We start from the raw sequence: 12,504 nt of genomic DNA on the forward strand, positions 1-12,504 counted from the left end.
GCATCCTTGGAACTAAAAACCCCACCTTACCCTTCATTCCAAATTTGGACCGTCGGCCATACTTGTTGATCATGATGAAGAGAATCACCAACAGGACACAGGCAAAAGCAGCAAGTCCAACTGCTATGGATACCTATGAGGACCAACATAGACAGTCAGGAATGGTCATGGAAAACATGAGTGCCTTCAAAGTGACATGTGTGCCCAGATGAGAACAGTCCTACTGCGGTAGCAACTGGATCCCTCTCAGAACTTTAGTATGAGTAAGATCTCTATTTTTAAAATGTTTTTGTTAATATAGGATAGTTATACAAGGGGTTTTGTTGTGACATTTATATATATACATATATTGTACCCCGGTTTGGTTCATCACCTTCATTATTCTCCTTGTTCTCCCACTCCCCTTCTTAAAATGACTTAAGCTTCAATGTTCCATGTTCATACATATATAGAAAGTACCTCAGCCATATTCACCCTCCTTTACCCTCTCCATTTACCCTCCCTCTCCTGCTAGTACCCTTCTAGCAGGAAGGGTAAGAGAACAGGTTATGTTCTCTTAACATAACCTGTTTTATAGTTCTGCCCTTCATTATTTAAGTGTCTGTTCATTGTTCAGTGGGGCTTTGCCTTGGAATTTTACCTGCAAATATAATGTACGTCATTCAGTCAAATCCCCTCTCCTACTCTTCCTTACCCTTCTCCCCCTACCCTGTATTGTTCAACAGTTCTCAGTGTGTTTCATTGTGTCTTATTCCTACATGGATGTAATGTATTAAAAATTATTCACTCTCTATCGTTCTTTTCTTCTATTCTTCCTCCCTTAGTCTCAGAAATCATTTAGAAGAACCTAGGAGAGTTTTAATTTTTTTAATTAAAAAAATATAAAATACCCAATGATTAGAGAAAGTTCCATGATTCAATGTTCTGAGCCCCTTATACCTGAAGGCCATTCTAGAAATGCAAGAGCAAGCTTAGAGAAACTTCTATTGCTTTAATTAGCAAGCAAGTTCTGCATCTTCACATTGAACTTTTTTACTTAGTATTCCTATCTAGGAAGGCCTAAGAGATCTGAACAGTCAAAAGTTCTTTCCTCCCCTCCCCAGGGAAATCTCAGACTCTGAGAAAACCCATCTGAGGGGATGCCCTAAGCAATTTGGACTTTTGCAGAAGGCTCACACAGTCAGCAGGCCCTACAAGCCAGGCTCCTAACAGACTAGGGAATTTCAAACTGTTCTCTTGCACAACCCTGGGGCTTGTTGCTGATCCTCAAAGACCTCCTCAAACAATGAACTGCGCATCCACCATCACTTTTTTTCTGCCATAGGCACTGAGGTTCTGAGTAAGATAATATTTGAAGAAGTCAACAACTCAAATAAAGTCTGGAAATGATTACATCAGTTAAACATATTCCTCTTGACCAAGCAGTGACTCACCCCAAAAGTGTCTTCCTCTGGTTTATGGGTCACAGTGATAGGAGGTGTAGGGCTCACTTCTGGGTCTAAAAACCAAACACAAAAGGAAGAGGGCAGTTAGTTTACTAGCCTGGGAGAGCCAGCCAGGGTCTCTGCCCAGTCCTCTGGAAGCTAGGTTCTTCCAGCCACCCTCCCAGGTCTAAAGGAGTCCCCAGAGTCACTGTCTGGCCACATGGCCAGTGCTACAGCTCCAAAAGGAATAAAGATACTCCACTCCCAATTCCTACCCCCACCTCCAAGAAAAATACTCTAACTTGGGCAACGTACACCATGAGCCATGGGACAGAAATGAGGAAAATGGCTTGGGATCCTGGCCAGGGTCTGGATTAGGCACATTTTACCAGTGATGGCAGCTGTTGCTGACATTCTGGTATTCCTTGCCTTGGGTGTTCCTTTCCCTTTCCCTGCTTCTCCTGTCCCTTCTTGCTCCTCAGTGATATTCAGGCCTATGGTCACATCAACAATCCATATCCATTCCCCTACTAGTGATTTCAGAATACAAAGGCAGGTCAAATTTAACAACAGCCACCTGAGTCACTAGGTTTAGCTGGAAAGCCAAGTGTCACCCTCCTTTACCCAGTAAGGCCAGACGCAAAGCCAAGCAAGTATCACCCTCCTTTCAAAACCATTTCCTTGGCAAGAAATTGCCCCAGCTTGGAATACTCTGAAAGGCCATCTGTAGATTACAAGTCCTCTAAGACCCAGGATAACTAAAGGAATCATAGATGACATTTCTATCAGTGCCAAATAGCCAGTATTGGTCTATCTCTGGCCAGACATTGGGCAAAAGAGGCCACAACTGCTTCTTTTATTCCCACTTCCCATGAGGAAGAAAAGAGAAAGGAATAAATATAGGTTTCCCACAGCCCACAAGCAAAACCTAAATCCTTTTAGAACTGTCTAGCTCTAGCCTCAAAGCATTTATAAGCTGAGCCTCAACAGTTCCATCTGAGACCTGGTAAATCACAACTCTACCCAAGGTGGAGTCTGGCCAAATATTTGGGCTCTTGAAGCAGGTATATAGGATTCATATTTTATCTGCAAGAACTGAGGTCATCAATAAGAGTGTACCAGGGTGCACTGAACCCCATATCCAGCCTGCTGCAGCCCCTTTTCATCCGAGTAGGGAGACCCACTACATTGTCATACCTTAGAAAACTCCTTGGGGAAAACTGAGGCACAGAGCAATTACCCAAGGAAAGTGCGCCCAGGCAGAACTACATTTCTACTCTCTTGTTCCTTTTTCCTTTTCACTCAGACACCCACAGCTGCCATGGGACTGAGAATGATATAGAATAGGAAAGTCTAGACCAAAATTGTCAGAATAAGTCAGTTTGAAAGCAAAAGGAAAATGAGACTTACCGAGGTCAAAGATATCTGTGCTCTCTGCAGAAAAAGACAAAGAGGTAATTAGCAAATGTAATAAAACCAGATCAGACACACTACATCATCCTAATAGTTATGACCTCAACCAATCACCACAATCCATCCCCTGTTCACGCAGCAAGTGATACACTAAAATTCTTGGCACATCATCCCCTCCCCACCTGGGACTACCTCTTCAGGGGGTGGTCTTCCAAGTAGAGAAGAAATAAGAGATAAAGTTTCTGGTTCAAAGGAGGTGGCCCATCTGGGATCTAAAAGTTAAACTAGCGAACTTATGAGTTAGGGAATTAAATCCTGACCCACAGTCTCATCCACAACCCTCCCTCCTTCAGAACTCAGAATGCTGGGGACAGTGCTACGTGGTGAGGCCAGCTATGATCTCAGGATGAAACATGCACAGTTAATTCTTATAGCTTGCTGGGGATTTCCTGGGAATCCCTCTAGAATTTGCCCCTCCTGGATGGGTGTGTATTATCTGAACCTTGGTCTCTAGAAATGGTCTACCTAATAAAGAAAACTAACCCTTAACTTGACAGTGATTATGAGCCAGGGGTTATGCTAAATTCTCTGGGTAACATATCACTCCATCCTTATTATCACCCTAGCAGATAGGTAACATTACCTTCATTTAACAAATAAGGAAAGAGTCCTACAGACATTAACTAGCTAACTGAATGCCATTTATCTAAGAGGAAGTTAGAGTTGGATTCAAAACCAAGACTAGGCTCTTCACCAATCTACTCAAACTTTAGCACACAATGAAAGAATCATCTGGAGGTAATGGCTACCATTGTCCAGTGACAGGAATTAGGATTACTTTAAGCTGGAACAGAGAAAATACAAGATGAGCCTAGAACCATTTATGGTACTAGAAAGTAAAAATGATTAATGGGGGCAGGAAACAAGAGCTGAAGCAAAAGGATCCCAATGGCCCAATGCTGGGATAATTTGACCAACAAAATAGAAACAGTCATGGATTTTTATGGACAAAATCATGTCCCCTCAAAATCCAAATGTCCAAGTTATAACCCCCAGTACTGTAGAATGCCATTGACTTTGGAGATAGGAACTTCGTTAGGTACTTAGGTTCAAGTGAGGCCATTAGGGTGAACTTTAATCCAATATGACTGGTGTCATACACAGGGAAGACCATGTCAGGACACAGGAAGAAGCCGGCACCTACAAGCCAAGAAGACAGGCCTCAGAAGGAACCAACCCTGTCAACACTTGGTCCTGACTTCCAGTCTCCAGAATTGTAAGAATGAATTTCTGTTGTTTCAGTCATCCAGTCTATCGTACTTTACCATGGTAATCCTAAAAAATTATGAAAATACCCACAAATCCACACTGATACAAAAATATCATTGAATAACTAGATGAGGGAAGAAGGGAAAGCTCTTCCTCACAGTAAAATTCCAGCTAATAAATGTCGAAGGAAAGATGGAAATAGAAACATCACCATTTGGCAGATACTATCGTAATAATTGTTTCAGACAAGAATCATCACTGAATCTTAAAATTAGTGTATGGAGGAATGGGACAAGCTATTTATATAGCTTCAGATCGTGATTCTTACTAATTGCAAAGGGAAAAATAGTCACTTTGCAATGGAGGAATCTGGCAGACAGCCCCTCAACCAAGTGAGAAAGTTAACATGCCACAGACAAGACATGTGACAGGCCCAAAGAGCAAAGCCTCACACATGCTAAGCAAGTGCCTTGCCACTGATGCACATTGAGAATTTGCATTTCAAACAAGTTTGATGCTCTTGGTCCCTTTGGGGGACCTCCTCGTGCCACACCCTGAAAAAGAAAAACAATTCATTCTTTCACTTATTCACTCACTCAGCTGCATCTCTTCCACTTAGCAGGCCCTGGGCTGAGCCCCCGCAGTCATCCTAAGCCTAGCTCCATTAACTAGGCACCAGCAGATAGTTGTTCTCTAACTGCCTGGGGGAACAGGACGCTTTCTGAGAAGGAGTCTTTCCAAGAAGGTCTTACTACCCACTCTGTGTTATGGTGAGGGAAAGCAACAGAGCTTTCTCTAAATTCCTGATCATACCCTACACATCACTACCCTCTTCTACCTACAGGTGACCCATTGCCTGACTTGAGGGAGGATGGAGGCGATGGAGGTGCTTGCCTTGGCATCATAGCCTAGAGGAGAGAGGAGCCAGATCCATCCACAGAATCCACTGACTTGCATATTTCTCATAAGGTGCCCATTTATTAGAGGATATCCTCACATCAGCCAAATATGTCAGCCAAGTCTGAGACCCTGTCATCTCCCAACCAGCCTATGAGTGTGTAAGTTCTCTGCCACAGAGTCTGGGAGCATTCAGATATACAGCAAGCTCTTGCCTGGAATAAAGGGACATCTTGGATGCTCCCTAACTCAGCTGGTCACACTGGAAGAGGATGGTATCAAGAATGGTCCATCTCTCTCTCCCCCACATGCAAACTTGGAGGAGGACTGGACCAGCACGTCAAGCACCAGGTGAACACGAACTGGGCTGTGCAATGAACATGTACGCATGTCCCTGTGCTCCCAGACCTAACTCCTCAAGGAGAGTCTTCCGGGTGGGCTCGCCTTCACCACAACTTTGAGGGAGAAGCAGGGAGATTAAGTCGTTTGTTGGAAGTCACACAACTGACAGGTGATTGTGTGAGAACCTGAACCCTGGCAATGTGGCTTCACAGTCACTAACTTAGACTGCCTTGAGACAATCTGTTAGAACTTACGAGCTTGACCATGGAGTGACTACTGGTTCTACAACCCCTGAACTCATCTTATCTCTGCAGTCCCAAAACGCTAACAATATCCACCAGCCATCGAGCCTTCTCCCTGTCCAGATACGCTGCTAATCCCTGGAGTGTTTTTATTTCATTTAATCTCCATGGCAACCTAGGCAGGAGCTATTGTTATCTACAACCCATTTCACAGGTTGTAGAGTTGTCATCGCCCTTCACTGAGCTGAGTGCTGATCATGCACTAAACTTCCTTCTAGGGGCCCAGGCCACCCGTCTGGGAGGACCACACACGCAATTCGCACCCAAATCTCTCTGATTTCAAAGCTTTTGTCATAACCGTAACACTGCTGCCTGATCACGTGAGAGCAGTACACGTAATAGATACGATACTCTACACCCTCACATCAAAAGAACAGAGCCAGGACCAGGCACAGTGGTGCATACCTATAGTCCTGGCTATTTAGGAGGCAGAGGTAAGAGGATCATCGTCCAAGGCTGGCCTGGGAAAACACATGAGACTCTATCTGAAAAATAAAATAGAAAGCAAAGGACCACTGGCATGGTAGAGTGATTACCTAGCCTGAGTTCAGTCACCAGTACCACCAGAAACAAACAGCCAGAATTCACAGACGGCTTTGTATCCAGTGCTCAGCCAGTGTGCGTTTAGTTCAGAGGGGTTGGCATATCCTACTTGCTCCCCCAGAATATTTACCCTTCTGAACATTTAGACATCTTGTCACTTGACACATCTGGCCCATCTTCTCCCCATCACTGCTTCTTCACCATCCTCTGATTTCTTCAATATAAAAGTTCATGAAACAAGCAAACCTTCACACCGGGTGGCCCTGGCAGGGTATGGATGGGTTTGAGCAAAGGATCTCAAGTGAGCTGCTTCCCCTCAGGGCTTCCTGAGACTCAGTCCTCTGCCGCCTGGGGCCAGATTCCCACCAAATGCTGCTTGAGAGTCACCTGAGGACCAGATAACACAGCAGCAAAACCCATGCTAGTCTGACTCAGTAGAACTGAGTTTTAACCCATTCCCAGGTGAGGCTGAGGCTGCTGGTTGGGCGCTCACCTTGGGAACTACTGGCCTAAAGAGACTTGATAACTGACTATGTGACAAGGGTCCCCAGGGACTGTGAGAGGGGCTGAAACTTAGAGAGACAGAAAATGTGTCCACTAAGCTGGGAGGACCCAGACAACTGCTGTCACCCAGGAGAGAGGGCAAAGGAAAGGCTGACTACCACACCATCCACTGCTCCTGTTGCCCCATGGCTCTCAGGATACTCACTTGGAGAGGAACCCTGAGTGGCACTCCCTCCCTCCTGAACATTCTGGGGCTCCCCATTCTCTCCAAGCCTTGAGTTTCCATTTGGAAAGGGAAGCATTGCTTCACGCTTCCCCCATCAGGGAGAGAAGACTCACTGTCCTCTTTAAAAACAGAATTCATTCTCTAATTTGCATGTTGACACAGGGGGAGTACAGGACCAGGCCAACCCTAGATGTCAAACAGGTCTAGACTGACTTTGTGGCCCATGAAATCAAATTATCTTCGTGACCAAAAGCCACTGATCCACAGTGCAGGGCAGGACACTTCCTGCCGAAAGAAAAGTGCAGCCCACAGTGGGAAGGGTTGTGAGGCCTCTCACTGGACACTGGATGTATGGGGGTGACATCACGCTTGTCAGGCCAGTTGAAATTGCCCAAGTCTCATACATCAGCATGTGCTCAACCCTCTCCTGAGAGACAGCGCCATAATCTCATGGACCTCAATGACAAGAAAGTAGCTGCACACATGGCCTCATTTCTCCAGCTCCACTTGTGGGGACTCTAGTTTGGGTTACCATGCACTGAGTTCCCAAAGCCACCACCCTGTGGTTATCTACAGACTGTGAAGTCACCTTCACCCAAACAGATCCTGCAAGACACTGGCTCTGCTGCCTTCCTACTTTTCGTGTGTGATATTTGTCTTTTCACTGTCCTTTATCTCACTAGAAACCCAAGCTTCTGGGGATTGAAGGTCAGGAAGTCACCCAGTCTGTTCCCAGCACATATCACAAAGGTCAGCAAAGAAACATGACCTGATGAGCAGAAACTTACGGACTGTGGGACCCATCAGGAGATGCTACAACCAACCACGTTCACTAAGCAATTTGGTGATTTCTTCTCTTCCAGCTGTAGAAAGGCATTTGGACCACCCAAAAATACAAACTTGGTCTGGCACCGTGACTCACACCTATAATCCCAGATACCTGGGAGGCAGAGATCAGAGGATCTAGGTTCAAGGCCAGACCATGCAAAAAGTTAGCAAGACCTCATCTCAACAAACAAACCAGGTATGGTGGCACATACCTGTCAACTCAGCTATGCAGGATGTGTAGGTAGGAAGATTACAGTCCTAGACAAGGCCAGCCATGAGTAAAAAGCTTGAGACCTTATCTGCAAAATAACTGCAGCATAAAAGGGCTGGGGTGTGGCTCAAGTGGTAAGCATCTGTCTAGCAAGTTTGAGGTCCTATGTTCAGGAGAGTACAGCCAAAAAAAAATCCAAACAAAGTTCTTCCATTACTTCAATTATTAGCCCTGGTTCATGTGACATTAACACCATCAGAGGTTGTTTGTCAGCATCACCTACCCCCACCCTGCATTAGTTCACCATGGAACAAGAGCAGAAAGGAGTTCAGTCCTGGAGGCCAGGTCCAAGGAAGGCAAGCCTTGCTGCTGACGAGCAAGGAGAATGAGGATGCCACAAATCTGGGAAATGGGGGTTCCCTTACAGTGGAAGGTCACCGAACCACCATCTCGAACCAACCTCTGTGACACCTTAGCTCACGTAAAAGCCAAAAGACTCAGGGGAGAGGCGTAATCATGTCCATTTCAAAGGTGAGAAAATCAAGACTTAGAAAGGCAAACTCTCAGGCTCAGAGTCTTTGAACAAGTACAAGATTCTCACTACAATTGTCCATCTGTTAAACCCTTGATCCCTCTACTATAACACAGAGGTTTTCAATGCACACCTGGGTACTTCTGAAGGGCTCAGATGTTACATGACAGCTACTGGAAAATTAGACTTTATCCTAGTTTATACAGAATGTGGATGGTGACAGCTCATGTCGCCAGGTCACCCAAGATAACCAGCTGAGCAATCACCACTGCTCCACACCGAGCCCACCCCCAAGCAACCAGAAGGAGTTGGTGCCATCTCACCTGGAAAAGGCTCCTTAAGGAAGTGGCCATTGATGGTCTGGTTGGCTGTGCCCAGCGGGTTCTTGGCGATGAGGGTGTAATTGCCATTATTGTAGTGGGTAGGCTTGTTGAAGAGCAGGCAGCCCTCAGAGACCTCACCCTCCTGGTAGAACTCCACGTGAATGATCTTGGACTCACGCAGAGGTTGCCCATTGTGTAGCCAATGCAGCGTGGGCGGTGGGTTGCCCCGCACCACAAACTCGATGCAATGCTCCAGGCGTAGCTCTGGCTCCTCCAGGCTCACCACACGTGGGGGATCTGCGGGAAGAGGCCAGCTGACGTCCAGGACGCAGGCCTTCTAGGAACTTCCAGCTCCGACAGGGCTGATGGGAACAGAGATCTGACCACCCACCACCCCAACAGAGGGGAAAAGACGCCTGTCTTCATCCAAGCTTCTGGGGAGGGTTCCCTTGAGACCCTTGAGGGTTTTAGCCAAAGGCAGAATGGGCCAATCAGAAGTGTACTGAGGAAGCAGCTGAACTAGAGCTACACAGTCTTCTGAGGGGCACGGACACTGTGTCTTAGGTTTACTGTGCCAGGACTTCTCAGTCCTGCCCTGAGAGAGCCTTTCCGTTCCCACAGGTAGAACACAGTCTGTGCTCTAGCTCAGCCCTAGCAATGCCTCTACCCCATCCCCAGCCTCCTGCACCAGGGTCCTCCTGATGCCCAGCCAGAGGCCATGATGACAGGCACTTACAATAGACAGTGAGGGCAACACTGGCATTGCTCATGCCCACCACGTTCTCTGCGATGCATGTCAGGGTGAAGCCATTATCCTCACTTGTCACATTCACCAGCGTCAGGTTGATGGCATGTACATTGGTCCAATTCAGATTTGTCTGAAAACCCCAATAAAAAGACAATAATCAAACAGTTCTACCTGGACAGCTCCCCTACCTTAACCTAACCGTCTTTAGGAATCAAGAGGAAAGCAGAGAAGATGGTGAAGGAGGTCTTTCTGGTGAAAGCACACTGACCACGGGCCAGGTTCTTCAGTCAATAGGTCAGGTAACCCTCATATTTAAACTATGGGGTGCACGCTAGCACCATGACCATTTTACAAATGAGAAAACTGAGGTATAGAGAGATTGAATAGCACGTGTAAGGTCAAAATGACTAGAAGAGATTACAGCTAGATGGAATCCAAGTCTGTTTCTTATTGTAGGGACAGGGCCACAAAATTTTTCTCTTGCTAAGATTAAGGGGTCAGCACTCATCAGCCTCCTGACAGGGCCTGATCCGAGGACGCCTACCTGGTGGGTGTTGATGGACTGCAGCCCAGTGACTATCCAATCCACATCAGGCAGTGGCGACCCAGAGCCATTGCAAGTGATGACAGCATTTTCCCCCTCTCGTACGGTCAGGTTGACATGACTCACGCTGATCTCAGGAAGGTCTGGGAGCAGGGGGGAGGGCAGTCGCAAGTGAAAAGACAGGCAGACACTACCCAGAGGAAGCTCTGTCCATGGGGATAATGTTAGCCCTTCTTAATAACCTTCTTAATAACCTTGCTTAACAATGACTCCAACACAACCTGGTTAGCTCTTGGAAGACCCCAAAGTCCCCCCAATAGTCCTCAGAACTCAGAATTGAGGCCCATGCCGTTGGATGCTCCTGCAGAGCAGGGTGTGAGCAGGACAGCTGCACACGGCATGAATTTCTAAAAACTAAGCCCAATGGCTTCATTCCACTTGGGACGCTGGTTCTTCTAAAATTGATGTGTTTCAGGTTCTCACAGGGAGCTTGCTAAACATTCAGATTTCGGGGGACCATCCAAGACATTGGGCTCTCTGAAATCTGTGGCTGGGCCCAGAAAGCTGCAGTTCTAAATCACCTTGGAAGCTCCTGAAACAGAAAGTTCAGAGACCACACTTTGGGACCTACTCCTTGAGCTTTGACCAACAGAGAGGAAGGGTCAGCTGAGAAGGCATACACAGAACTCCCATCTGTGGTCCCTAAAATCACCCTTCCCCTGGCTGTTCAGGGACAAGAATGACCAAGTAGGGAAAAGGTGACTCCCACTGCTTCCAGCTGCAAAGGTCAAGTCCGGGCAAGGCTGGAAAGAAGGCCCTAGCATGGCATTTGAGACCCAACACTATGTGTCTGCAGGACGCCTCCCAGGTACTCACCACACTGACTGATGTTCATACGGAAGAGGGGCAGCTGCGAGCCATCGGCGCTGACACAGTAGAGGCTCTGGGCATTCAGCCTGGCCTCCCCCTGCTCTTGCCACAGCTGCATCCAGCGGATGTCACAGCTACAGTTGAAGAAGTTCTGCTCCAATCTCCTGTAGGCAAGAAGAGAAGGGAAGGAATCCCTGAACCAAGGAGAGCCCAGCTCCCTCCCAGGGCCAAGGCCAGCAGGACCTCTTCAGGGGACCAGGAGAGAAGGAGAGAAGCAAGGTCATGAAAGAACAAAAAAAAAAAGAAAGAAAGAAAGAAAGGAAGGAAGGAAGAAGGCTTGTAAGTAGTCCATGATCTTATTTAGTTTTAAAAGTAATAATCTCATTTTGAAAAAAATCCATCTCAATTAGCTCACCAGTGAGCTGGTGGAGTGGTTTTAAGGTAGACTGGTTGCCTAGCAAGCATGAAGCCCCGAATTCAAATCCCAGCTCCCCCCCCCCACATACACACACACAAAACCCTACAATTACCTCACCAAGTAAAGAGACCCTTTTAAATACATCAGGTTGGGATGTGCCTCTTCTTACAACTTTCCAGTGGTTAGTCTGCTTGTATGTTGAGGTCAGAGACATAGCCTATTTTGTCCATTGCTGTATGTCCAGGACCTAAAACTGAACCTCATATATAAATTCTTCTTGAATTAAAGGAGAGAGAGAGAGAGAGAGAGAGAGAGAGAGAGAGAGAGAGAGAGATTTCCCTGGGGAGTGGGTGCTTTGCTATTTCCCAAATATATTCAAAGCTCATCTTGGGACCAACTTTATTCCTTCCTAAATTCCTTAATAATGCTTGTTTGGCATCTGGCCATGGGTTAAGAGAGAGATAAACAGGACAGTCCCTGTGTTCCAGGAGCACAAAGCTTGGTGAAGAAGAACGTCTGATAGGGAAAGAGTCAAGTTCAAAGCCTTGTTCTTCACGGATTTTCCTTGTGACTTGGAACAAGTCACATCCCTCCCAGTGAGGTTATTAGGAAACGATGAGCAGCATTAATCAATCCAAACACTCTTCAAGTAAAGTGCAAACTCTTAAATCCGAATGCCTGGACCATTACGGGGAAGGTGATTCTCTCTCTGGACCATGGAGGGGATCGATCTGTTGTACTGGGAGGTAGGCACGTGGGTCACTGCATTAAGATCCCGAGTATTTTTGACAACTGGCAAATTCCAAAATAGTCAAGCATGCATCAGCATTTATCAGATTTCAGGGGGAAAAATGAGGCCCCTGAGGAGGGGAACCATGTTTTGTGGGACAAGGACTTCAGGTAGAGTAGGCAGAACATCCCTACACAAGATCATCCTCTTGGCCTAAGTGCACTCGTGACTTCTCTCTGCACACGGTGCCCTCTAAGAAAAAGGGAAGGGAACAGCTGTTACCAAGAATCTGCTTCTCTCAGCAATCCTCGGAGAGAACCAGAGCTGACCCCATACAGATGACAGGGCATGTCTGATGTTGGAGGGGTGCAGTCACATGC

General features: G+C 46.6%; 1 protein-coding gene across 7 annotated transcripts in view; it reads right to left on the bottom strand.

Moving 5' to 3' along the window:
• Positions 1–12,504, bottom strand: part of Ntrk3 (neurotrophic receptor tyrosine kinase 3) — a 378,049-nt gene that overhangs the window by 259,353 nt on the left and 106,192 nt on the right. For all 7 annotated transcript variants that reach the window (XM_074061742.1, XM_074061740.1, XM_074061741.1 and 4 more), the window contains exons 5-11: positions 10,983–11,140; positions 10,107–10,249; positions 9,551–9,692; positions 8,815–9,111; positions 2,835–2,858; positions 1,434–1,498; positions 31–133 (exon numbers count right to left, since the gene is read on the bottom strand). In XM_074061742.1, coding sequence (XP_073917843.1) covers positions 31–133; positions 1,434–1,498; positions 2,835–2,858; positions 8,815–9,111; positions 9,551–9,692; positions 10,107–10,249; positions 10,983–11,140 — 932 coding nt within the window. The remainder of the gene's footprint in view (positions 1–30; positions 134–1,433; positions 1,499–2,834; positions 2,859–8,814; positions 9,112–9,550; positions 9,693–10,106; positions 10,250–10,982; positions 11,141–12,504) is intronic.

The sequence above is a fragment of the Castor canadensis genome, chromosome 19 (genome assembly GCF_047511655.1).
Source record: "Castor canadensis chromosome 19, mCasCan1.hap1v2, whole genome shotgun sequence".
Taxonomy (NCBI): Eukaryota; Metazoa; Chordata; class Mammalia; order Rodentia; family Castoridae; genus Castor; species Castor canadensis.